The sequence below is a fragment of the Varroa destructor genome, unplaced genomic scaffold, assembly GCF_002443255.2.
Source record: "Varroa destructor unplaced genomic scaffold, Vdes_3.0 BEIS01000005.1, whole genome shotgun sequence".
NCBI classification, from domain to species: domain Eukaryota; kingdom Metazoa; phylum Arthropoda; class Arachnida; order Mesostigmata; family Varroidae; genus Varroa; species Varroa destructor.
The window spans coordinates 30362877-30389863 of record NW_019211458.1 but is presented as its reverse complement, the minus strand read 5'-3'; the positions used below and the strand labels follow the sequence as shown (position 1 = coordinate 30389863).

The following is a 26987-nucleotide window of genomic DNA, read 5'->3' as shown; positions in this document are numbered from 1 at the left end:
TTTATAATTGAAAATAACATTTATTTTATTTAATTGCAAATACATATAAAAAAGGTAACTTCTTCTACATAATATAGCTTTTTGTTCGTTCACTTCATAGCAGAACAACTTTCGTACCATATGGTCTATCTAGACAAAATAATCCTCTTCAAATTCAGGCATAATGTAAGTTTTTTTCAAGTTGGCAGCTAAGCTCTGCTATGTTCGTACTATAGGCTGTTGGGAAGGTTCCCTCGTTACAGGTTAGGGAAGCATTCGTTCAAAATTTCCCGGCGCCAAAGATTCGCTTCGAACAAATGAAGTACCTCGTTGTTGTTATCTATTATTCAAGTTACCATTACCCTGCCACCTCAGTAGTAATACACGGACATAGGAGCAACAAAGTGACGGAACCATCTATACGCATATCTATATATATATATATATATATATATATATATATAGTACACCCAATGTCATATATATATGAATAGGTCTAAGAAGAAGAGATCAATGACAGATTCATAATGGTAATCATATCTATAAGTTGTTTGAATATGTGATATTGGATAACATACATACTGGATATGATACTGAACTATAATATGCTAACGTCGTAGGTCGGAACTGTCTCAAGTTTATCATAATGGATTTGTCTTATTTATGTATTCGGTACTTATGGTCCATTGAGAGATTGAGCTTGTATATTTGACCGAGCAAAATCGTCCTGCTAACAAATTGACGCCGCTATTAGATAAGCTGAATTTACGCCACGGGTTCGCCTAATAGCCGACTGGACGATGATTCCTCGATTTAAGAACGTTGATTTAGGCCAACAGAGTGAGGAAAGGGCCGTCTTCCTTCGGTCACGTATTAATTCACCCTAAGCCGTTGTCAGAACAGGCCATTGGCTGAGGTCAACTCGACATGGTCATTAGCGATGCCATTCTTTATTTACACAAATTGGGTCACGGGTAGACTTGCAATAATACGTTGCTAGATCGTAATAACAAGCTTTATCTAAAATCGGACCATCATTTTAGTTATTAGTAGTGTGTTCTACTGTGCTATAGCATCTAGTTAATTTATATATCGCCGAAGTTCGTCAATTAAGTTAAAGGCATATTGCAGAAAAACGAACAATTTTCGGTATCTTCTCAGCTAGCTAGCTAGCTAGCTAGCTAGCTGAGTCTTCGTAAGGGCGTTAAACTTGGGTTAATGATTGGGTATCTATTTATATACACGGGTTGACTTTTAAATTTCATCGCTATGGACAGTAGCAATTCTGACAGCGAATTGGGTATAAATTTGACGATTCGTATTGACTATCTTACAATTATAATAAATCCGTTTTCTAAAAAAAATTTCTAAAAGCGATCATTTTAAATGTGTTTTAATTCATATTTGTGGCATCGTTAAAAAATATAGCTGCTGCTGCTGCTGCTGCTGCTACTAGTATGCATTTTTAGTACCAACCTGACCGACAAATACTACCTGTTATAAAACTATAGCATTTACTATAAGACAGATTTGCTACGCAGTTTGCCCTCAATCAAAAATACTGCGACTGATGTTGTGATCAGTATCAGTCGGGCTCAATCATGTGCCATTTGGATCCACTTACCATTCAGGAGAACAATCCTTAGCTGTTTCGAGCTCAATAGTTATTTGTCATTAATAAATAAACCTTAATACGTTTGAAAAATTGATTCACCGGTTTGAACACTCGTTGGGTCCGGCTTGACTAAGCCGTCTAACTAGCCCTACGTTAAAATGTCGAGTAAATGCAGAGATACGCGTGTCTCATTACGGGTGGACCTTGCGCCCTGAGCAAGGCATTAATTAGATGGCCATTGATACACGTCCGCCCATCGAACGCTTACTGCTTTGTCAATGGGCCGTAGCACGATACGCGCGTAGACGCGCGCGTATGAAAAACAACACTCATTTAGTTACGTACAGCCAACTTTACTTCTGGGAAGGTCGTTCTGTGTCGCACTCAATTAAGTTAATACGAGGTATGATTGAAATACAATTTCACGATATGCACGCAGCAGGTCTAGTATTAGTCTAAACTTGTAAATCACAGAAATTTACAGTGTCTTCCAAATATCGATTATGCTTTGTTTTCGATCGGTATCTTCATCTGCTGTATTCTGTTATCATTTACTGATACTAGCTTGTGATTCAACGGAAATATCTGTCGTTTAGATAGGTTCATCAGTTCAGCGACTTCCGCTACACAATTGAATTGAGTGTCATTCCATGCTGAGTCGCCATATGATGCTGAAGGTCGAACAACGTTAGCTGGTCACCACAGTGCGGACAGGGTACATGCGCCATGATTTGTAGATTCTCCACGGCTCCAAGATGCTTCTTGCGTTCATGTCTGGTTCTTTTGTAGTTGTCACAGAACGACATCGGACAGTAATTGCACTTAAATGGCCGGACGCCAAGATGTATGGTGATGATGTGGCGGCGCACGTGGCTGTAGTGTTTACTGCTATAATTGCACACCTTGCATAGGTGAAGCTCCCCGACGCGCATGAGGTGCTCTTTGAAGTTTAACGCGCCCACGGGCAACGACCCGACTTCAGTCTCATCTTGAGTTGCGCCTGCCTGAGCCAGGCTGGCGCCGCTGGGGCCACTGTTTTGACTGTACAGCCGCTCCGATCTTTGTAGCGTAGGGCTCTTCGATGCATCCAGGACGTCCATGGGAGCTAAGGTCTGTTGCGGTGGGCCAAGCTGGCTTAGCAGCTCTTGAGACTGCGACGCCATACGTCGTTGCTGTGCTGAGGGAGTGCCCTCGATGACGTTAATCTGAACGGAAACTCCATTGGCATTAAGTCGGCTGAGAACAAGTCCACTCTCATTGAGGCTGTTGGCAAGATCTGTAATAAACAGGTAAAAGTTAGCTGTTGTTCGATACGTAAGCGTTCGATTGTTATTCATGTTAGCTCGTATATGATGATGTTAGACTACGCTGTTGCCGACACCGTCGGCAGACCGATGGGGGGTAGCCATCTTGCTTCGAAATTGCACTGTGGGAAACGAAATTGCCCCGCTGTATACGTGCAACGAAACGTTGAATTGCATTCAGTAATAAGCGTTTAATCAGTAGTTACAAGAGAAGAATCATCCACGTCACATGCAAATCACAACCATCGATACAAATGAAGACGTTTAGCCAGATTCGTACGATCAACGGAAAAGGTTTCCTTTTATTGTAGGCGAGAACAAAGTTAAGAGATCTGGTAATAAATACCCGGTACTGTATCGCGATAACTGAATGTATGTATTTATGTCTATCTATATATCATATACAACGCATTGGCAATAAGCAGAGAACGGTGGGTATTACGATGACGCGGATAGAGAGGTGGCTCGTCTCATGCGCGCACGAATATAATAGGTGACTCATTATCTCGCACACGAGATCAGTCGCCATAGGGCTCGTGAACCGATTCTGAACCGAGTTAGGCTGAGATATTTAGCCAATACTAATGCTTGAAATTAAAAAAATCAGGCTATGATTCACAAGGACCCTATGACGGGCACTATATTTTACATAATATAGTGAGTTACAGGATATTGCTGTATGGTTCTAACTAAGAAGGTAGCATGTATGACAGCCAGAATAGGCGTTGGCAAATGCTTATTTATACCGATCAAATAAGTAGCGTTATCACATGAAGGGTTATTTACTAAAATAACAAATAAATTCTTCCCCTTCATTCCACTGTGACTTAGAGGGGGTGATGCGTTAGGTAACGTAATGGCAGGAATATATTATTTGTCATTATTCTTTTGATCATCATTGTTCATGTGGTTGGCATACGGTGAAGATGTGTAGCACATCGCCCGTTCTACATCGAGTCTTTCTTCGCTATTATATACTCTCTGTCTTTTTGTATACTAAACTTCTATATGAAGCAACTATTTTAATTACAACTCTACGAGAATGTGTGTCTGTATGCACCAGTGTGTACGTTTCTATGTCTTTTCAATGTACAAACATATTCATGACGTAATTGTTTCATACAGAATGTACACGACGAAGATTGAACGACGTTTAGGACAACTACTGTTTTGTCTATTCGTCTCTACAGGCCTTATCAAGGGTCACTAGTTCAAGCCAGTTTCCTTTCTGCAGAACGCCTATATTTAAATAATGATATATTCTTCGAAATGCGGTGAGGCCTTATTTTTGCGTCAACGAAGATAGCTGTCAATGACTTATCGTTGTTGTGACTTTCACTGAGAATCATCCCGCTAAAAAAGTAATGTGACACAAAAGCCTAGAAATCGCCACATCCCATTGAGGGACAGGCGAGTACAGTTAATGGGGTCGAATGGAGCCTTAGAACGAGCCTTAGAAGAGGAAAGGAAGGCTGACTTGGTCGAACGACAAGCATTTCCCAGTCAGCACTCATTGAGGCTTCCTCTACGCCAGACAGAAGTAAGCATTCAGGACATTAGCTCTCCGCTCATATAGCGCACTATACCGATCCGATTTTCAATCTTCAGACCTTTAACGCACCTATTCACACGTATAACGAAGTAGTCCTATTTAAAATTGCCGTTGTAGAGAAACTCGAAGAACATGGCAACAACAATTGTTATAGAGCTAATATTGAAGCTGTTAGACCTTGAAGATATCTCATTTACCTCTAAATAATGGTAACCTCCATGCAACATGCTAAACGTTCTTTACGTTATCAGTAAAATTAACGAATTTCGGTACGTGAATACATGTATGGGAGCTAAATAAATGTTAAGTCCATTTTTAATTTTCTCTAAAACCAACTATCTTGGCGCTTGTAAATAGGACAACTTATTATATCGGAAAAACCTAGCTTATAGAGAAAAAAAAACAACTAAATTGTTACAAATGCTGTGTTCCCGTCTGCCGGGCTTGTGACCGTGGGTTGCTACATCGATGAATAATCGTTCGGTGGATTGTTCTAAGTTAATATCATTTCTGTACGTGTGCAGCCGATAACCGGGCCTTATTTACATTCTAGCGCCTACACTAATATGATTATAAGTCCGGTTCATGTGGGTGCACCCTCTTGGCGTGCTGTCGACAGAGCCATGGCAGCGAGAACCGGGCCGGACAATGTGGACAGCGGATGGGCTTTTCCCGATGCGCCATCAGTTGATGTCGTACAAGACCAGATTTGTCTACGTACGTCTTGTGACAGCAGCCACATCGAAATGGTCGGAGGCCGGCATGATTCGAGGACAAGTGCCGTTTGATTAAGCGTGTCCGCGGGTTTCGGTAGTCGCATAGCAAGCAACACCAGAGGCCATCACGCATCATGGCATAGTCTTCGAGGGTGAGTGACGAGTCACCGCCGACTGTAATGAACACGCCTTCGGCGGATGTAATATCATCGGGCTCATCTCCCCTTTGAGGATCGTCGTCGTCGTATGGTGGAGGCACCGATCGGGGAGCGACCTCATATACGATGTCTGAAAGAGATATATTAACTGTCAGACGTGATGATCTCGCTATAGGGCAGACCCTAATCGTCGCTGTCGTAGCGGCCACACAAATCATTCACAAAATGTCAACTGAATAAGAACGAAACAGTAAAAATATGATTATCAGTAATGCCGTAAATACGACCGTTGCAATAAATGTCAACTTTCAATAAATAAAACAAATTATATTGATTTTATACCTACCCGTGCGTCTCCCGGAGTCACCGGTGTAATCACAGAAATTAAAAACGACAGCTTTGTCGTAAATAACAAATCGAACGAAGGTTTGCGGTTTCATTAAGAAAAGAATATGAACTAAAAACCAAGCCAAAGGAAAAAAACGGGACACTTTATTACTAAACTATAAACATAATATCCGCGTTATTATACACATTTCAGTTGAGAGTGTACCACTTAAACAGGGACTGGCTTGTGTTTCGTTTGTTCGGTCACACAAATCAATGTTTGCATGCAGTGCAGACTATATCGTAATTACTCAGACAACACTCAAAAGCAAAGGCAGTCTTCGCGCAAGGGACTGTGTGCGATTCTTTATTGATCATATGATTGCCATACTGTGAAGTGGGTCTTTTACAGGCGGGCACGATTGCGTCCTTAAATATTAGCACAGTTTGCTGTAGACTGAAGCTGGCTCTCAAGGCCAACCGCGAGTTAGGCCGAAAGTAGAGAAGAAAAGTTGCGGCTGGAAGTATGCTCTTTGTTAGTGAAAATGCTCTTAAATCATGTTGATATTAGATTAAAACGTCTTTAATGGGCACGGTAAACAAATACATGACAACGTAAGTATCCGTAGCGTAACACGTTGAAATTCCTGACCAAAACAAGATAGTTAGATACGGAAAGTTTGCCTCATAAATCTAAATTCATTGAAGTTTCTATATACCTATATAAATGAAGGCTTTCTCCGAGCGACGTTCGAAGTAATGATGTAAAGTCAATTGATCACATTAGGGGCCTAAGCTTTATACTGAATACAGTTGGTCTATCGCGTAAGGGGGTCCGGGGGTGACTTTAGGGAGCTTATCGTACGTTCGACTGTAGGCCATATTTCCGTGCAGAAAAGATTGATCTAATTCACGAGAGTTATATCAAATATTATTTTTCTTCGTAGCCACCTGTTGACTTTGTCGAATACCTAATTACGTTTCGAACTGTACAGGTAAAGGACGAATACTTTTAACTTGTTAATTATATACGGGCAAGTTTTCAAACATTACCTGCTGTTTCCCCTCGACCGTGATGGCATCGTTAAAAGTTGACTAAATATCAGTCCATCCACAGCTGACTTCAAACGTTCTAGTGAATCGTTTACGTTAAGATAAATCTGCGTAACGTTTACTATTTATTATTGACACAAATCATTGCAGCAAAATGTCTACTCCTGCTCTAAACGGATAACAATTTGATATCATCAATTTTAACGAAAACTGTCGTACGGTCACGACGTGCTTTGTTTATTTAACATAATTTGTTGTTTATACACTGCACCTATGGCTGAGGCTATAACTTATCCTCGTTTTCGAGATTCCGTTAAGTAACAGCAGTCCGAAGTAGAGCGAAACCGCTCGCATGCCACAAACGTGCAACGAACTTACGGTTTCCGGATACGAAAAAAGCTATTTTTTCGTATATAGATACGAAAAAAGCCGGAAGCGAAAAAAGACTCAGACATGGAACCACTCACAGTCGCTTATAGAAACATCATTACAAAGGGTTCGAAGTGCATCCTTATAACGATCATGGCCTATCTTCAACGAATGGTGAAAGATGTCTCTGGCTTTCTCAGTCGTTACAGCATCATATGAGGTCGATTTTCTGCGACTCTGGGGCTCCGTATAACGTAACGTAACGTAACCGACTTGTTATAGAAATGCGTGACTAGTATAACGAACAAAGTAAACGCCTGTCGCCCGATATAATCCGCACCAACTAAGACAAATCTTATTGAACTCCCATAGCACGCTACGCCTAACGTGTTGCTATGAATCAAACGTTTTCTCAGCGAATATGAATTTGATCTCGACGAGAGCATTATTGTAGGTATTCCATGGGAGCGACCTTTAGGAGTATCGTCGACTCCTGCACGACCTGCCTCTTCTATGCCAGGAGAGCAGCTTCATTACTCCGTTTCACTATGTTTATGTTCCTCTGAGATACACGTAATCTATTGAAATGATGCGGTATGCATTTCGTTCTTTTTTTATCGCACTAAACAGGAAAAGATAGCGTTCAGTGTAGAATTATAAGCTCTCGGAAGACACACGAAAAGTGTATAATTTTCGTATAATGTAAAAAATGTATAATAGATATACGCGACGGACCACTAATAAAGACCTAATATAAAACATTTAACAACAGATCAAGCTTTTAGGTTAGTACTAAGCAGTGTAACAGCGCATCAGTTCTCAGGAAACAAAATAGAGAATTGTCTTCTCACGCACCATTGATACCCCGACATTGTCTGTCTATTTGATCTGTTTCATTTCTGCCTAAAATAGGCACAAACAAATTAACGAAATACGGCAACATCTGCTTGGGTCAGTGGATCATCGGACTGTCATTTTGTCCAGCAGATACTTTAGCACGACGATTGACATCGTCAGCTCGAATAACGCCATGTTGATTTTCATCTTCATCATATAATCTATTTCTCAAGCTATTTTTTATGCCCCGTATTTCATAATCTATCGAATTCTGATAGAATTATTGACATTGTAGTCACTGGATCGCAGCTGGTGTTAATAACAGCCACCCTCATGCACGACCCTGATATGCCGCCTCATGTGGCAGCGATAACCGTATGTCTTGTCACAATGAGGACACTGGTATCGACGCTGATTTGTATGCACCGTCATCATATGGAGACGTCGACTGTTCTTGCGGGCGAACCGCATCCCGCAAAATAAGCACTTGAACGGCTTCACGGCCGCGTGCCGATGATAGTAATGAGCCTTCATATCACCTAGGAACGTTGTACGGTACTCGCAGTGACGGCAATGATGAACACTGTCCCGTGTCGTTATATGCTTCCTAATATCTTCCTGCACATCGTCCTCAAGCTCGAGAATCGCTCCGGCATCTGTTTGCAGAACAGGAATAATTGTATCGCTAGACGCTAACACGTGTTGTGAATGCTGGTTTAAACTGATTGGAGGGCATGTCGCTGCCGGCATTAGACTCTGTCGATGACGATGAACGCTGACAGTGAGCGTGCCGCCGTCACGCCAGGGATTTGGAAGCGAGGGTACCTCAGAATCGTAATCGCCTGTCCAGCAGTTGCTGCCGACTGATTCGGCCGACATGCCGTGCAGCGCAGACGGCAGTAATACAAGATCTGGAAAGAACAGATGCGGATAAATTGGGACGAAACGGCCGCTGATGATGATGGGGGTACGATCAAGAGAGGTTGACAATGACGATGGCGGGTCGGAAACAAAAACGGACAATATCGATAGTAGAAACCATTCGAAAAGATATATAAAACTCAGCGTTTACATGCCTCATCACAAAGTACTACGAAAAAGATATGCCAGTAAGTTTTTTTGATGGCTGAAATGGGGTCAGAGAAATAAGAGTCCAATCAGAAATTGCTCTACTTTATTTAATAGACAATCAGCTATTTCATCAATTGTATCAGTTCGACTCGAAGACTTAAAAATCTTGGCCTTGCAAGGTCAGCCGTCCAGTTAATCTCAGAACTAATTGAAACAGGTAACTATGAAATAGATAAAACGAATTACCGAATAGCGTTATATATCGGACATAGCCTCTTGATGAAGTTCTCAATAATTCCGCTTCAGCTAGGCAAAAAATTAGGCACAACTTCAGCTATCGATTTCTCTCAGCCGTTCTCAAGTTTCTTTTTTACCGCATTATGTCCTAGAAGAACGAAGACAAATTTCAATGAATGTGACTTTGCAAAGTTGTCCTATCAAGTGAGGTGACAGCTTCAATGATGGTAGAGAACTGTCGATTTATCGTTCCATAGAAGTCGTTAGTACAGAAGGTGACATTACTTTTTGCCATATTCGTAGAGAGACTGTCGTAGAGGGATGTTTAAAGCATGAAATATACATATATATAGCTATGGATGGGCTTTGTGATTCGATCACAGTATTACTACTATAACTTACTATTATTATTGTATACGGACCTGTTCCACTAATTTTCGACGAGCACAATTCATGCCTAGCTAGGACGCTTTGTTAACGCCGTATCTACAAATAACTTGAGCAACGTATCGTTCATCTTCTATCTTCAATCAAGGCCGTTAACTAGTTACTTGAATGTAATGAATGCTTTCAGCTGCATATTGATTTTTGTAGCATAGTTCGTCATCTTTCTAGTTAGGGTTTTTCCTAACGATATTAGATCGGTTGGCCTATATGTTTTCCGATACATATCGTCATAATGTAAATGTGCAGCGCTGGTATGTTAATTACAAAACGTTCCGAGCAACAGGATCAGATAAAACGTTGAGGACGGGAATAATGTTTAGCTCAGATGAGTTCTGGATTCAACAAACAACTATCAGGTAGAGAAATATCTACAATGTCATTGTTTCGACTGTCCGAGTATTTGCCCCGCAAACAATTGTCCACCGTCACGTGATAGTTCGATCGATAAATGCCCTATGAAAACTGGCGAAAACATCGTGAACATTTAGTGGGTCAGCCACCGGAGCACCTTCATCTACTGTAATAATGGCGCTGTTGTTTAAAGCAATCGGAGCTTAGTTCTGATCTTGGCAATCGGCTACTCGAAAAAACCGTCCATTGCGCAGAACGAATCAGCAGGGATGCCATCAATGCGGTGTCTTGATTACGCGAATATCGCCGGAATAACAAAGTCTGTAAGAGTAAGCGCAAGTTAGTTTACAGTGTAAAAGTTAACTTACGTTAAAAGTTTGTAATGGCTGCGTCGCAAAAAAATGAATTGATACTCATCATATTGACTACTCATCCATGTTTTTACCTGACGAAAAAAGATCAGACGGATGTTGTCCAAATACATCAAAATAAATCAAGCAATTTTTAGGCTAGGTAAAATCCGAATATTTTAAGATGTGCGTCCGAACCTTAAAGGAAATCATTTCGGTCTTCTAACTCCAATCTTTGTCTAGAAACGTTCTATGCCTATGAGACCTGCCTTTAACATAAAGTTTGAGTTACTTCTGTATCATTATAATATCCATTTCAGAATGAAATGTTAACAACCCTTTGTAAGAGATCAACTTGATTTCACGGTTCCGAAACTTATGTTTCGTTTATTTCGTACAGAGTCTTCATCTCATGACAACGTTTTTCTGCTCGATCCGTCTACGATCAGTCTACTCGAATTGCCTCACTCAGCTACCCTGATATCTTGTGACCCACATACAAAGAACCTCTACGGAGAGATCAGCTCAGCTCATAACCAATGCGCCCCAAGCCGGCCAGGTTAGGTCAAAGCTACCGGTTTCCTCCGCTATTTATAGCGAAGGCCTTAATTCTTTATAATAAATAGATAAATAATAAAAATTATTAAATAATAATAATAAACGTTTCGCGCTCCATCCTGTTGGCTCGTCGCACAAAAATGGCGGGAACTAATCCAGCTCGAACGATCCAGTAGAAGTAAATGGCTGCTATGGCCGCCTTTGTCAGAGGATAATGCATTCATTCGTTTGAGGACCCCAGCGATGCGGCAACCTAATTCGACCTAAAACAATACAGCAAGTAAATAAAAATTGTGAAAATTATACGTGTACATTGACACACTAGTGTATTCCTGCTATCAATCGTTTGTTGCGAAGGGAACAATAATAAAGATTTACGTAGAGATCAAAATATTGACTTGCTTTAATATACTAGATTTGTCTTATTGTGGGAAAATGCGATTTTTTTATTTCCTGGAAGGGCTGAGGACACAGGACATTTGAAAAGAACACAGACGGCTAGATCAATGAGGGTTTCCGCAACAAATGTCATCGTATTTTTAGTTGATAACTTGCACTTCCGTAGAGCAATTAAGTCGGTTATACATATGTGAACGAAGTTATGCTTCATTTACATTTCTGACATTTTCATATATATATCTAGTAAAAAGTCCACACTAGTGCGTACACATACTTCGAATAGGACTAAATTCGCTGTATACTGATTGAATTCAGTTTTTATAGAGGGCTCAAGATATTTCAATGTACCTCATTTACTCACATTAAAACTTACAAATCTGAAGATCGACGGGGGCATGTAAACCATCCATGGTTTTTTTTTTTATTTAGCTAGCTATTCTAGTTTTTTTTTTATCTTTTCTTTCAGTCGTCCCTTTAACAATTGACATAGTCGCTGTTAAACGATGCGTGCAGGTTTGAAGGAAGTTTGTGAAGTTACCTCTAGCTAATCTAATTGAAGACAGGCGTAGTAAGGTTTTAGGTTATACGAAGTAAAAGTATGCAGGCCAACGAAAAAAGATCGCTACACAAAAACTGACGGTAATAAATTGGACTTCCTTACGGATGTGCATATGAATGGCTTCGTGGGGGTGCCCGTTTAGAAATAATTGAAGCGTTGAAAAATGTTCATTTTAAAATTAGTAATCTCCTGAAACATGTGTCGCTGCTACGTATCTACGGTTAGTCCGCTGCCGCTTCGTATATCAGCAACAGCCCTGCGTAATGTCTGATTCAGGCACAATTGAAAAGGCAGCTAGGATGCAAGTAGAAGCGAAGTGTTTACGAAGTCTAGCTACCCCCAGTCGGAATACTGTGATCGTCGCAATGGGCTGGCTACGCTCTATGAAAAGACCGTTCTTTTTCCCCCTGACGATCCGGTCGGTTTTGAGTCTGGGCTTGAGACTGCCGCCCACAGCGAAGCGAGATGGTCAAAGAGATATCACAATGCGACTGAATAAGGTTGTTGTGGTAAAATGTGTGGTATTATCTGGTGGTAAACGAAGTTCAGACACCACTGAAACAGGTAGCGATTGCACCGATTTTTGGGTAGCATTTAGCAGACCCATCGCTTCTTCGGATGGCCGTTGACGACAAGCTCTCCGTTCGCTTCGTACTAGATGCACCCCAAAAAATTAAAAACGCACATAAGAACAGCCCTAAATACATCTTTATTCAATCCTGCTCCTAACAAAGGTTCGCAGCGTATTTCTACAGTCGTTCATTAGGTTCACACACTGCACCGCTTACGAGCGCTCGAACCTCTTCTGGAACCCCCAATGTCCAACTACTGAAACGAATAAATTGGATTTAGTTATGGAAGTAGGGCTATGGTACGGTACACTGCTGGACCGTAAGGGCAATAGGCATTCGAAGGCACAAGATGAAGTCAGACAGTCAATAATTAATGAATCAAAAGGGTCCATAGTGAAAAAAATCATCGCATTATATCTGCATATTACCAAAGTACTTTATTGATTACTGCCAAATGCTTCCTGTTGGTCGCCAATCACATTCATATACGAATATATTAATTTCACTTAATTCTAGCAAATCAATGTTTTCGAAGTAATTTTTTCTTTTCCATTACAGTTACAGGGATGATCGTTAGGCCTTGGAGGATGTAACCGTAGAAAGGTCATTGAAGCATTTACACGCGCTTTTGTTCCTATTAGACATACGGAAATATTAGCCACAACCAGAAGAGATGTGACAGAAGACATTAAGGATATAATAATAATAATAATAATATGATAATTTCAAATAATATTACTAGTAGAATATAATTTCTGCGGCAGATTGCGCCTCGCCTACACGATACACAATTTTTATTTATTACATTTATTATCATATAGATAGATAGATATATTTTTCAAACTGAACACTTGAGCGCTTTGGCAACAAGCTATTCAGAGCTTGGCCTATTGAATAGACACACCCATGAATATCTTCCAAGGGTTTCATTCAGGCCCATTTAATGTTTTAGGTAAGCTCTGTAAGTTGTTCTATACGCGTTCAATCTCCTAAATTCATGGGCCAGTTGATAAGTATTAGTACGGTAAGCTTGCCACACACAAGTAGCTTCCGCTCTATCAGTTGTCCATTGAAGTGCTTGAATCTCCATTTTTGATGCTTGATTGATTCTATATGCGGTCGTCATATTCGTCAGGATAGTCGGATAGGCCTTGTTTTGCGTTACGTTGCCGTGTTACATCCGCTCATGCTAGAAAAGGAAAACGAACACCCGGTATCGTTTTCCGTAAAATCGTCTTTCCTTTCCTTTACTAGCTCAGCAGTAGGTGTAATTCTATTGAGTCGCTTTTACCCCCTTCTCTCCTGAGGGATTATGCGTAGTTGTAAAAATATTTGCATCAACTACCGGGACCAAAAATCCCCGCCCCAAACAGATTAGTTTATTTTCCATTTGTGCGACTTGGGTCAATTCGTCAGCTGTTGCTTTAACCGCGACCGTCAATGCGGAAGTCGAAGTGAAACCGTTGCGTTAATTAGGCGGTACTAGTCAAAGGGTTCATTTTCACTAAGGACACGGCTGATCCTCGACTAGAATCCGCGATTGCTGAGCTGATACACTGCAGCTAGTCTCGTTGCCTGACGACGAAGAGATCTGTCGAGGAGACACTCTGCCACTATCGACCAGGAAATATTCGGGAGCGGTTCGGAGTGATCCGATTTCTTCAGAGTCGGGATTCACTAAAAAATGCAAATAGGATATACATTTTGTCAGAGAAAATAAGAACAAATATAGTTTCTTAGCGAACAAGTATCAGCTAACAATTGTTATGATTTACCCCACGTTTTGAATGGTGGCAATTCTGCAAATGACGGTAACATAGATTTTTCTAGATAAATCTAAAAACGCTTGACACTATACACCCGCTTGTTTAGACCCATCTTCGTCTGCGCTTTTTGTATATATCCTACGCGTTAATAAAGATCGAACTGTTGGTTCTTTCTACATCACAATAAGCAAAATGTATAATAATGGTAATCATCATCAAAATACGAAGGCAATTACCGTGAAATTCTTCCCCTGCTTCGGTAATTATTGGCTGATTTAGCTGGAACTGTCGTCCCGTTGCGATCAAGTCGGTCGAAAATTGATGCATTTTAGTTGGATGGATTGTAACCATGCTTGTGGGGACCACGGTTATAGCAGCTGAATGAGGCAGGTCCACTGATTGTGATGATCCTTGCGGCATTGTTACCACCGTTGGGTGGCCAGACGCAACCGGCTGATGACTCTTCGGAGCCGGGCGGCGCTCAGAACCAACTCTCTGAACGCGAACGTGCCGAAGAACGACCGCTCCAGACTGTTGTTGGTGATGATGTGGTGGTTGTTGTTGTTGTTGTTGTTGTTGTTTCTTGGTCCGTGATGTCACGGGTGGAGGTGACATAATAGTCGGGTGTGGCTGGCGTTCTTGAAGGGTCCCAAGGTTAGTTTGCGCAATCGACTCGCGACGACTGGCGGCCGAATATCGCGAGGTCGTTGGGGGGCGCCTATTAGTTTTAGCCGCTTTTTGACGATGAAGCTGGTCCTTCGCAGCTCGGACCGGTGTAGCCGTAACGACAACAGGCGTGGAGATAATTGATACAACTGGCTGTTGCCAACGTGTTGATGGAAGATTGGTTACCGTTGCTGACGCGGGAACCCATAAATTGGTGTCGATTGTAGCACCGAATTCGGTACCTGGGCGCTCCACTGGGCCGATATGTTCCGATGACTGAACAACTTTGCTGGCGTCGATAGACTCAATCTTGATGGCCGACGAAATGGCGTTTGTCGCAACTGCATCCTCTGCCCAAATGCTAACTGGCAATTGGATACTTCGTCCAGAACAGTCACTGTATATGCCTGTAGGTCGGTTCAATCGGGACGATATATATAAACAAATAAATTAGCAATTGGACATAAACGTTGATGTCACTTGGCAAGTTTTTCCATATATCTGCAGACAAAAAATACTTAATTATTGTATATAACAAAGGGGACGCGTTTATTTTTCCATATTTCATTTATTTGATTCGTCTGCGTTTACAGTTGATTACATGCACATCAATAGCTATCCCTTCTAGTGCACAGATGTTCTCCACGTGTCGGTTAGGAAAACACTGATGATGATTTTCCATCTGAAACTAGAAAAAATTATTAGAAAACCAGCGGACAAGTAATGACATTGTATTATTATTGCGGAAAATCTCCGTGGTTGCACGTGGTACAGTGGCTCTGTCGTTAGCATACATGCTCTAGTTTTTTTTTCGTATATACAGTATGCTACCTTTGCTGCAAACGGCCACATAACAGTCACTCACAGAAATTTTGCATTCTGTAAAACAGTACAGGATTAGGGTAAAGGCAGTAGATACATACGGTCATTGCGGCTACGATACTGAACAGCTATCAGATTTTGAGTCCCCGAATGTCAACTAATTTACATTGATGTCCATCAGTAATCTCCGTCCAGAAAAATTATTTTGATTTCCTACCATCAGAATGAGAAGTGGGTTTCTGTAACCCAGTCTCACATCAATGACGCCGCTGTTCAGTTACGCCAGTTAGTTTTTCATTCGAGTGATACAGTAGACCATCTGCGTAGGGAATCCGAAGATCCTAAAGATGATCGTGCCTTTGAGCGACTATCCCTTGTGTTCATAAGCTACAACGGAGAACATGGCTTCCGTGCAGCCAAACTAGATAATTGCATCTGATGATAACTAGAACATACACGTAGACGCATTTGACGCATTATTCTAAAACTGCTATAAATACATCGATAGCAGTGATTTTCCTTTGACCATGTTCGTTACGTGTTTTCGTTTTCTTACTGAAAGTAAACGACCACTGGGTCTGATTAAAATATGTGAGAACTACGTACAAAAACGGTTCCCTCGAGTGGTTGAAATTTCTTTACAAAGCCCCGATCGTCTGCGAACATCTCTCCCTACTCTGAAATGTTGGAAACTGTCATCAGGAGCCATGAAAGGCTTGGAAATCGCGCTACTTCGTCCCGGGTCGACTCCATTAAAGGTAAGTACTGACTTCGCCAACAAAAGCATCTGACGTGACAAAGAACTCTGTTTCATCGGCAGGAGTCTACAGAAATGGTGGACTCGATAGTGCAGAGAGCTCAAACCCATATAGCGACGCAGCTGCATCAAGTTATGCCAGGTCGACTTTTAAGAACTGGACCTATTAATCTACACGATTATTCAGTGACAGAAAATTATTCAGTGTCTAAAATTCTAGGTAGGTGCTTAAATAGGTTATATTAATCTACACAGTACCAAAGTGTAGTTCTTATTACGATTTTATTGAAGCCGGATTATGCAGACTGTTAGAAGGCATCTGATATGCGTACGCACCACAAAGCGGTAGGTTGAACTGAAATGATCGCTCCGCTTTCACTTTTATTGAGCTTTGATCTGAAGCAAAAAGTCAAAGGTTAGTGCCTGATCACAAATCTGGTTAACCAGAATCGAACAAACGTATAAAACGTACAAATTCTAAGCTTTTTTGCAAAAAAATAGTAAAAGTTGCATGCTGGCAAATATGCCACTATGAAAAAAAATCAATAATAATACAAATTTATCGTTAGAGCACCTTACCGGTGCGTTTATTATTAATAATAAAAGTAAGCGTAGTAATCTATGTATGGAGTAGCAATAGCAATAGTCGCGACAATAATCGTTTTACTTTGTCTCGTCAAAGTCTCGTGTTTTTGATGTAACGCTCACATGCTGATCATGTACACACAAAATGTTATTTACATGCGCACCGCATATACGCAGACGGGCGGTGGCATCCCTATTTCATTAGGTATATCCCTATAGACAAATAGCTATTTCTCATCTGAACGGATGACAACCGATATAGACGGTATCCGCTCAGAGTTCAACCCGATGAAATCAGACTATGTTAAATACCTGTTGATGCTTGAGCACCCGCCTCTCTATCCCCATCATCAGCTTTGGCTGGACATGGATTGTCACGTCCGACATGTGTAACATGACGACATGGACTAGACCTTTAAACTAATTCTCACACTTTCTGGACATTATTTTGTTTAGAGAGAGAGAGGGAGATAGAGAGAGAGAGAGAGAGAGAGAGAGAGAGAGAGAAAGAGAGAGATTTAAAAGCAAAAACCTATGTAATCGATTTGTATTGTTAGTTGTGAAGGCTACGCGAACCTTTTTGATGACCCGAAAGGAATTTAAGGTACTATATTCTCAAATAGGGAAAAGCTCTTTTTATATTGTACCTTTTTATATTGTATTGTTATATTTATACCGGCACACTCGATGACTTCTGAACTGTGTACCAATCCAATAGAACTCACAATGTTCCGATCAACAACAGCTTCTCAGGACATTCCAGAAAGTCATCAGAGTTTTGTTTAAGTAATAAACAAAGAAAGGAATATAGATGACATTCTACGAGGCGTGTTTTTCTTTTCTCTGAACATTTTACAGTGATTGCTGTAATTTGTATACTTTTTTCTCGTGATGACAACTTAATTAAACAGTAGTAGCAAAGAAGACGGAACGACAAAGCTGACTTATAACCTATTAAACTGTACTACAAACAAACTAGTACAATTTATCTCTCAAATGTTTTCGTTATGTCAACCAAATGTCCTTGAGATAAGCCTATTGTCAACCTCCCGAAAATTATTGGAAATAGCGATCAGGACGCCCAAGTCAACAACGAAGGGTCATTTCATATTACTACACTGTATTTAGAATTTCCAACAGGCTATTAATTATCATATACAATGAATCTGAATTGTGTTCAGCAACCGCAAGCTAAGTTCAGGGTTTATATCATCGGTCAGCGGCACCTCGCTGTCAGTGACAATCCGATACTTAAAATGAAATTAATTTCTTGCAATAACGTTCCCTGTTACTGGAAAAGTGGGCTTTTGTTCATAAAATTAACATTAACTTTCTGAATTGGAAACTACCGACGCATTACATGTTCTTGAGGAGCAGCTAGAACCAATAACTCGGTGTTACATACGAAAAAATAAAGATGGACCAAATGCATCCGTATCAATGTTAATGTAATGGTAGAAATACATATTTCGGTTTAGCTTCGCGTATTTTTTCATCCCTGTTGTCCTAAAATGGACAGTTTTATTAGCAAATATATTCCGTATATATACACCGTTCATTGTTCTAATACATAATAATATATTTTTCAATGTAACCCGTTACCCCTTCCCTCTTTATTCCCTTCGGCCTATAACTTTTACAATGATTCAGTCGTGTCTTGACATTTTTATTTTTAGCCTAAGCTAAAAAACGAGGCTATTTTATTTCGGTCGCCTCCATTGTTTACACACCCATCCTATCTATTAAGAGCCACGAACAATGTATATCTCTATATCTCAACGTACAGGTAACAACAAAGTTTGCCTGGTGCTGCCTTTTTCTAGACCCTAAAAGACTAAATGCGGCATATATATATATCGCCGTGAAATTTAGCAGGGCTTGTTGTCATGTGACGAATCAGTTCGTGTCTGTCTGCCGGGACAAATGCGTCTTGACATGAAAATTGAACGAATCTCTTCGTGGGAATACTTTTCCACAGATTTCGCAGGCAAATTTAGCTGCCACATGAACCGTGGCCACGTGACGTTTAAGAGTCGACGCCAGCGGGAACGTCTTAAAGCACAAGCCACACTGGTGGGGTTTTGTCGTTGCGTGGTGCGTATAAAAGTGGCCAACGTAATGATGTTGGTACTGCGCGATATACGGGCAGAGTCGACAGACGAACTCACGCTCCTTTCGAGTCATATGCGCCTTCCAATCATCGGCTGGTACGGTGAACATCATCATTGCATCCTGATTAATTTCAATAGCAGCAGCGGCGGCACTTGAAGATGAAGCACTAGCGGAGGTCCCGGCAGCGATTGTAGCGTCAACCCCCCCAGAACTCTTATTTCCACCAGCAGCTCCAGTCTCCGTAGAGCAACCAGCATCATCAGCTCCACGTGACGAATCTGTTGTTACGCCGCTGGATGTAGCCGCCGCTACCGCGGCAGCTGCCGCCAGGCCTAGGGCATCGAAGTCATCAAAAGTTGGCCCTGCCGAACCAGAACAGCTACCCGTTTCGACCATGACAGAAGTGGCGCCCACTGCCGAAGTCTCAATCGCGTCCTCAAGGATATCCACGCCATGCTGTTCAACAATGGCAGCAGCATCCTCTTTGTCATCAAGATGGACGCCCCTTACTGCACCCTCCACAACGACGGTCTGTGGCACTCCCGTTAACGATTGTACAGATGACTCTAGTTCACGTTGATCCTCTTCGCTAAGCTGCGTTACGATGCCATCACCATCATCGTGGTCTTCTTCCGGTTCCGGCTCTTGACGCGGATGCAGCGGACGTTGTTGTGCGTGCGCATCAAATCTGATAATCTGCTGACGAATTGGTGTTCTCTTAGAATCGGCTGTGTCGGTAGAGTCGTTTCGAACAACAATAATGCTCGTGACTGTCGCCCTCGAGGAGGAGTTGGGACTTTCCGTGGACGCCGCCGAGGCGGAGATCGTCGTCGTTTGAATAGTCTGGATACAGCCGACCGTTTCAATGGCTGCGTGCGCTGCAGATGCTTCAGCCAACTCTGGATCATTTGGATCATAGGATATACAAAGGGAAACGACAATATTCGGTTAGAGGGTCGTCTGCAAGACATGTAGATTGCGTTGGGATATCGTTTGTTTACTAAATCTCTACGTACACGAACGAAATGAACTCCGTACTAGGTTTAAGGTAATCACGTTTGCTAAGTAGAGCATGGAATAGCGAGACAAATAAAAGGGAGGGTATTTATTGTTTTCTTTGAAATGATAAAGGAGCTCAAAGCTATAAATGGCTAATGGAGCCAGTAATTGGAGTTGGGTGGAGGGCAAATTAGGTGTTCGGTGATCCAGTTAATATTGTAGGTAAGCATTAATGAGGGTTTGTGTTAGTGATGTATTACTGAGAGATAATACAGCTTGATATAAACTAAACGTTTTAATCTGGTCCATCTAAATCTTGCAAATTAGATATAATTGACATGCTATGTTACGCAACTTAAAAACGAATGCTCACTACGACAATCGAAATTGAGGATAGGGTGCGGTATATCTGTAAAAAATGCATAGTCTTTAATATTGTAAGCATTTCAGAATGTACAAAAAAGGATCTTCAATCCCATACACGCTTGCCGGTCAGCGTGGACATTGTTACGTTGACAAAGAGAACACGAATACTTCCTAGTGTATAAAATATGACTTGTTTATTCAGGCCATGGCCTTTATTGCCCTTGCTATTGTTTTACTAACATCTCTCTCCCTCTCCTCTCTTCTCTCTCTCTCTCTCTCTCTCTATATATATATATATATATATATATAGAGAGAGAGAGAGAGAGAGAGAGAGAGGGAGAGATATATATATATATATAAATATATATATATTCTAGTAGTAACACTGCTGATTACTTTGGGTGGTCGAAAAAGTATTGATTGCTTTTTTAGCTGGGTTTCTTTCAAGTTACATATCTTAAGTAATATGAGGCGCGTCGGGTTTCTATTAAAATCGTTGGAAAGCTGAAATCAGATGGTAGTAGATAAGCTAAAATTGTTCGAGTGCGTCTGTTTAGATTTAGAGTTCTTTCTTAAAACTCCTTGTAAAAAATTTTGCTAAAATTTGCTATATTCCACGATTTCATTACAATAAAGGCACAAAAACTGCCCATACCTTGTGTGCGATTAACCGCTTTAGAAATATCTTTATTTCGTCACGTTCCTGTAGAGTCTCGCAGATGGAAACACCTGGGTCAATTTGTACGGCAGCCCATTTCGGCTTTCCTCAGATGATCTGATACTGTTTGGTGACCCATATTTAGTTCCTTGGAGATACGATTGTTATTCACGTGTCCGTCTTGCTCAAATTTTGCAATCATTTCACCATCTCTGTTTGTATTTGATCGACAACTACCAGGAGGATCCTTTACACGGAAATTTCCGAAACGAAATCGATAAACATTGCGACAACACACACACTTAAATAGGAACAGCATATTTTTATAGGCCTTGGCATTATTCGTACTACTGTTGTTAAAACAAACCCAATTTTTACAGAAATTTTCGGAAGACTTTCTTACAAGTTTAGCACGTCTGCTACTGCTAAACCTCAGCTCTCAAATGACGCGAACGTTTTAGAGCTACCTAGTTAGCAAAATGGTCAAGACTTTCTCGACAACCCAATAATAATAATTATGTAATGCAATTTTAGGTACAATAACAACAACAAAATTGGTGATGATAGTATAAAAACAAGAAAGAAAGCGTTCTTTTCTATCCAACGCATCCTGACCTACTTCGAAATCGAAACCGCTTCTGTGACCCGTGTGCTTTACACAAGACGACGGTATATCTACGTGCTTAAATTGATATTCATGCGTTTTTAGCACACGAAATTGCCCCTGGTGGGATTTGGCTGTATATATACGATCTGGGTGTTTCACCTTTTAGGACAGATATATCGTTCGCACCGAAGCTGTCATAGAATAATACTGTTACTATAGAAGACTATGTAATCCTAATTGCACGTTCATATATACCGTAGTACAATATATACCGTAGTCATTCACGCATACATAAGCGCATTTTTTTAGAAATGTATGTAAAGCTATTTGTGTTAAATCCTCTTCTTCTTTCCGATATTCATCACTGTTTACTTGACAATGATTATAACCAAATAGCAAAAAACTTAATTGTAAAAAAAAGCTCAGTAACAGATCCACAGATAAAATGAATTAGAAAAACGTTTTTATTTTTACGTAGGTAGAAAACTGTATCCACACCCGGATCCGAATTATGGTTATCACGTCACGGAACAAAGCATCGGGGGTGCTAACGAAAATTATTTCACACTATTTATCTATCTCGATGATTTTAATTTGTCGATGATTCAATGCGTTCACCTTTCCGCATGCCCAAATTTTAGATGTAAAACCAGTGCCGACTGTAATGCGAAGGCTTTGGCAAATGGGATTTCGCGTTCTCGCCTGTACGGCGTTGATGCAAATATAAGTTTTCGGCCTGGTCACAGACCAAAGGACCGATTTCTATTGTCACCGGAACCCCCTCCGGCTTCGTCCTTATTGGATCCGCGATGTGGCGATATTCGAGGAACTCCCAAACAGTTCGACCGGGTCCCACTGAAAAATCACGGAACGCGTTAGTTGAATCCTATCCAATGGTCTTCTTTTCTGTTTTCGTCCCACACATATGCGTTCTCTGTCTCACTTGCCTGGCGCGACCAACCTATCGGTTAGATCGGTAGACAATTCATATACTTTTCTGTTCCTTTCTTCTGTAATGAGCGGTGCGGTTCTTTCTGTGACGGGCCTCGAGGTAGACGTGAACTGCTTCCGTGTCGTAAACAGTAGGGCGTACGAAATCAGCGGACGATTCAAAGACGTTTAAAATATATGGTGTTCTATTTATGTTTTTTTTTTTTTTATTAATTTAAGTGAAAAATTTCATCGGATTGAGATTTGTTCTCACAGGACGCGCTCATAATGATCTGCCGTTGCTTAGTCCCCAACCAAACCGAAATGATGTCGATATGCTCTAACTTATCACAGGTTCAGGTTGGTAAGTTGCAGTATTTGTAAAGAAACAAGGAACATAATTTATAAAGGAACAAGTAATTCAGTGATGTGTATTGAGTTGGCAAGGCTTTTATAGAAACTGTATCTGTGCTATGATACGATAGAAAAAGTTGATTTTCAGTTTTGATACTGTCAAGCCTAAAATAATCTCTAAATCAATAAAATAATACACCGTCTGCCTCAAACATATTAGCTATATTTAGATTCAGTTTTTTATCGATATTTACATGGTGTACCTACAGATTTCGAAACACTCCACTTCAAGGAACTATTCGGCCACCCGGACTTTCGATTCCTAAGCTACAAATACATGTGTGCCTACATCATCTAACACACACGGCGTTGGGCGTATAAAAATATTTTTAATTTGGAGGAGACGATTCATGAAAACAATTAGCCCTAAATTAACTAAGAACAAATGATTAACTCCGATACTTAATGGCCAATTCCTGGGGCTGATCGGGGAGGATTGATGCCACAGCGACTTGAATGTCTGACCCAGAAAATCTGCTACAATTCAGGTAAAAGTGAGAAGTCCTGCTTTCAGTAACTTTTGTCTTGGTATGTTTATGTTTCACGTTATGCTGTCGTTGAATATGGCTTAACATGCGACTCCCGTAGGACGCGTCATGTACGAATGCTCATTGCGCCGCACAAAGCCATCTTGTTTTGAAAACCCCTCGTCCTATCCGAGCGTTTGACAGTCTGGAACAGATCGCGCTCGGTGCGATATTCAGCAGAAGATCCTTTACAATGTCAGTTGTCGCGAGAAATTTGTCAGGTGGCCGTATGCTCCGAAGGAGGAACTTCGATGAGATTGGTAGGTCATCGAAATAGCCACTGGGACCCCTACCGGTGCATCGCTAATGGTAACATACAGTTCTCGAACTAGTTTGGACGCACCTGCTTCTGTAAGAGTTTGTCGAAGTGAGATAGGATCGCAAACATTTCTCCAATGTATAATAAAATTCATTTCGCCTGACAGAAGATATTGTTATTATTATGGTTAACTAAAACAGCAATTTTCTATTGTCCATGTGTTGTTACTTTATTGTTATTATTTCTATTGAGTGAAGATATGAAGAGAAAGTTTATCTTGGTAAGCCGCAACTTTCCGTGGCCTTGTGCCAAGCACCATAATACAGCTCATAACAGATCAGCGGTTTTGTATCTGAAAGAAAAACATATTTTACCAAATGCAATCTCGCTAGAAATTTCTATAGGAGAAAGTTATGGGTAGGAATACAATGAACACAACTAAATAGATACCATACATCATGTTGCCATACAGTAAAATTCATGGTACATAAAAGTATGCCAATGCCGACGATCGTTAGGATTATAGCAACAACGACAAAAGCTCGAGCGTTTGTAATAGAATTCAAATGTAGACGTTACTTTATTAGTTTGAGCATCCTCAGGTACAGGCACACGTTTCCATTCTATCACGTCAAATGCAGGTCAGGTAAATGATGAGCACTCATACCAGTTAGCTAGTTCGTCGTTTCCGTTTTCCGCTCCTATGAAGTCACGTATTTCACTTGTTCTATTAATCATTCTATAATAAAAACACGATCTAGAGCTGATTCGCATTAGACTGAAGAGCATTTGCACTGAATGGTATCTTCATACACGCGTTGAAGAACACGTAACTTCAGTCAAAATCAGAGATGTAGGCGACATGGAGGTCGTTCCTACATATCTCTTCAAAACGTATGAATAATGTCCTTCGTTGATCAAGTATAGGATGCTGAACTTTGTCATTACGGTTATACTTCTAATACTGTCGGTACATTCTAGATAAAAAAAAAGCAGGCCATTCATTTTCCTTTTACAGACGACTTTTGTTCCAGATCGCCACATCATGGAAAAAAAGTCACATATTTACGTTTAAAGAGATCAATGTTCAGTTTTCACATATACTGATAGCCGCCGTCTTCATTGGCCTGATCATTGACTCAACGCTTAACAGTGCTCAAAAGTTTGCCCCATTCGTCGTGCGGAACTGACATGTACTATCTTATAAATCTTATCAAAATGTCCAGTCATTTTCTTTCTGCTCTAAATTACTTCTTCGGCCGTTGTCTGTGTTCTCGTGATTCATGATAATTTGGTATTAACTACCAATTATCGATCATTATTTCAATCATACAATTTTATGTGTGTGTGTGTGTGTGTGTGTACAATTTCATGTTACTGTGCCCTACACAGATTACGTTTGATCATTTGTCTTGACAAGGCATGTACAATTGTCAAGTTACATAGTAACAGTAGTAATGATACAAAAGGGCAAAATGTAGAAAAAGGACACATGCATAGTAGCGCGGCAGTCAACGCATCTAAGCAGTCCCCTGGCATTATTGCTTTGAGATCGATAGGCCCAATCACACACACAAACACATCATAAACACATACGTACAGAGACGTTGGGAACTATCCCCGTACACGCCCCTGTGACCACTGTCGGGTCATTCCCCGGACAATGATGTTTTATATGGCTAACTAATTGTTGTATTATGGTCTGCTTTACAATAGCGACTACCTAAATCTTATGTTTGTTGTCATTAATTTTTATAATAATTATTTTAATTGCTTAGTACAGCTTCGCGTCGTGCTAGCTGATTTGCAACTGAATCTAAAATATAGGTATATATGTAGATCTACGATCGAAATGATTTATCTAGGTGTATATATGAGGTCGAGTTGGTGACAATCATGTCAGCGTAATCCACCATCGCAGAATTGAGCCCCAGGGAAAAGCGATTATTTTTTACTGACGTGCTAACCGTAACCAAACAGCGCAGTTATCAAAAAGAAAAATCGATATTCAGGGCTATGTAGGAGTCTTAAGCATCGGCACTTTGTTTGAGTTCATGCGTTTCGTTACGTGACAAAAGGACCTACTCGCCGATTAGGGCGTCTCCTCATTTTCCAATTCCTCCAGTTAACAAGACATCCTCGTAATGGTGTAGTGATAACCAGCTTGTCTAGAGGCATACGCGGTAGCTTTGCTTCGAGTCAACAGGACACTCAGTAATCATGGAAGAACCATTGCTAAAGCAAGCTCCATTGTAGCCGGAAGATCTCAGTAAAAGAAAATGCCTTAACTTTTCGTTACTTGGGCGATACATGACTGTATTAGAAGGCCGAGGTTCGACAAGATCATCTGTTTCAGCAAGTTCTACTGATAAAATCAAATGTGAATATATTTTGCCATCTGATTTGAAAGTAACCCTTAAGCATCTAGCGGGTCAGTGTCGCCAAGTTACCACATCTACATTTGTATCAAAGGTCCGCTCATGGCGGTACTACAAATTCGTTTGTTGATTATCCAAGGAGCTCCACAAATGTTCTTGAATTTCGTTATTGGCAATAAGATTTTGGCTCGCGGTTATCATCGACCTGCACGAACTCATGAAAGCGCCACGTTAAGGTACAAATGGTAGGCCCCGTCAAGCCAGAAGGCTCATTATGTTCACCACAGTAATTGCCCTGCTCTCTGTGCGCATTTTACGGTTCTTGTCTATCTAATAATTCAGTAGATTAATATACGTATCGACGATCTGTTGATCGGCGAAATCTCTTGAGGCTGACTGCGATACTACGTCAGGGTTACATTCGAACTAAAACTCATTTCCGGTCCCCCCCACGGAGCGCCAGGCAGAATCATCACATCTCCACCGGCGCTGGCCCTGTTGCTTTTCTCCGGATGAACTGAATTGATATGCTTCCACACTTTATCCTGCGATGCGTACGAATTGTCACAGTGTGGACACGGATATGGCTTCTCTTTAGTGTGGATGCACCTGAAATTTACGATAACAGCACAATCCGACGGAATCAGAACAGAGACAAGCATGGGCGCCTGCAGAAGCATATACGTG

At 40.9% G+C, this 26987-nt stretch overlaps 4 protein-coding genes across 4 annotated transcripts in view; all 4 read right to left on the bottom strand.

Annotated features, from left to right (window-relative positions):
- LOC111250873 (uncharacterized) lies at positions 1-5025 on the bottom strand. The gene has a single exon (XM_022806784.2). It carries the CDS (start codon positions 2929-2931, stop codon positions 2218-2220), a length of 714 nt encoding a protein of 237 aa, XP_022662519.2. The 5' UTR covers positions 2932-5025; the 3' UTR covers positions 1-2217.
- Positions 5026-6888: 1863 nt separating this feature from the next.
- On the bottom strand, positions 6889-12159 carry LOC111251261 (uncharacterized). Its single transcript, XM_086990026.1, has 2 exons — positions 9228-12159; positions 6889-8821 (listed from the first exon to the last, which is right to left on the bottom strand). Exon 2 carries the CDS (start codon positions 8787-8789, stop codon positions 8226-8228), a length of 564 nt encoding a protein of 187 aa, XP_086846152.1. The 5' UTR covers positions 8790-8821; positions 9228-12159; the 3' UTR covers positions 6889-8225.
- A 706-nt stretch (positions 12160-12865) lies between these two features.
- Positions 12866-15660, bottom strand: LOC147755535 (uncharacterized). Its single transcript, XM_086990028.1, has 2 exons — positions 14457-15660; positions 12866-14131 (listed from the first exon to the last, which is right to left on the bottom strand). Exons 1-2 carry the CDS (start codon positions 14833-14835, stop codon positions 13959-13961), a joined length of 552 nt encoding a protein of 183 aa, XP_086846154.1. The 5' UTR covers positions 14836-15660; the 3' UTR covers positions 12866-13958.
- Positions 15661-22233: 6573 nt separating this feature from the next.
- LOC147755532 (uncharacterized) overlaps positions 22234-26987 on the bottom strand; it is a 42314-nt gene continuing 37560 nt past the window's right edge. The window contains exons 12-13 of the mRNA XM_086990502.1: positions 24502-26909; positions 22234-24274 (exon numbers count right to left, since the gene is read on the bottom strand). The gene's annotated coding sequence lies outside the window, so the exon portion shown is untranslated. The remainder of the gene's footprint in view (positions 24275-24501; positions 26910-26987) is intronic.

Bases quoted from the DNA above. Each gene is read 5' to 3' on its own strand.
- LOC111250873 (XM_022806784.2), bottom strand. From the start codon at position 2,931: ATGAATAACAATCGAACGCTTACGTATCGAACAACAGCTAACTTTTAC.
- LOC111251261 (XM_086990026.1), bottom strand. From the start codon at position 8,789: ATGTCGGCCGAATCAGTCGGCAGCAACTGCTGGACAGGCGATTACGAT.
- LOC147755535 (XM_086990028.1), bottom strand. From the start codon at position 14,835: ATGTCACCTCCACCCGTGACATCACGGACCAAGAAACAACAACAACAA. The intron at 14,132-14,456 runs GTAATTGCCTTC...TGCATTTTTTAG, and splicing joins AGCAGGGGAAGAATTTCACG to TGAATCCCGACTCTGAAGAA.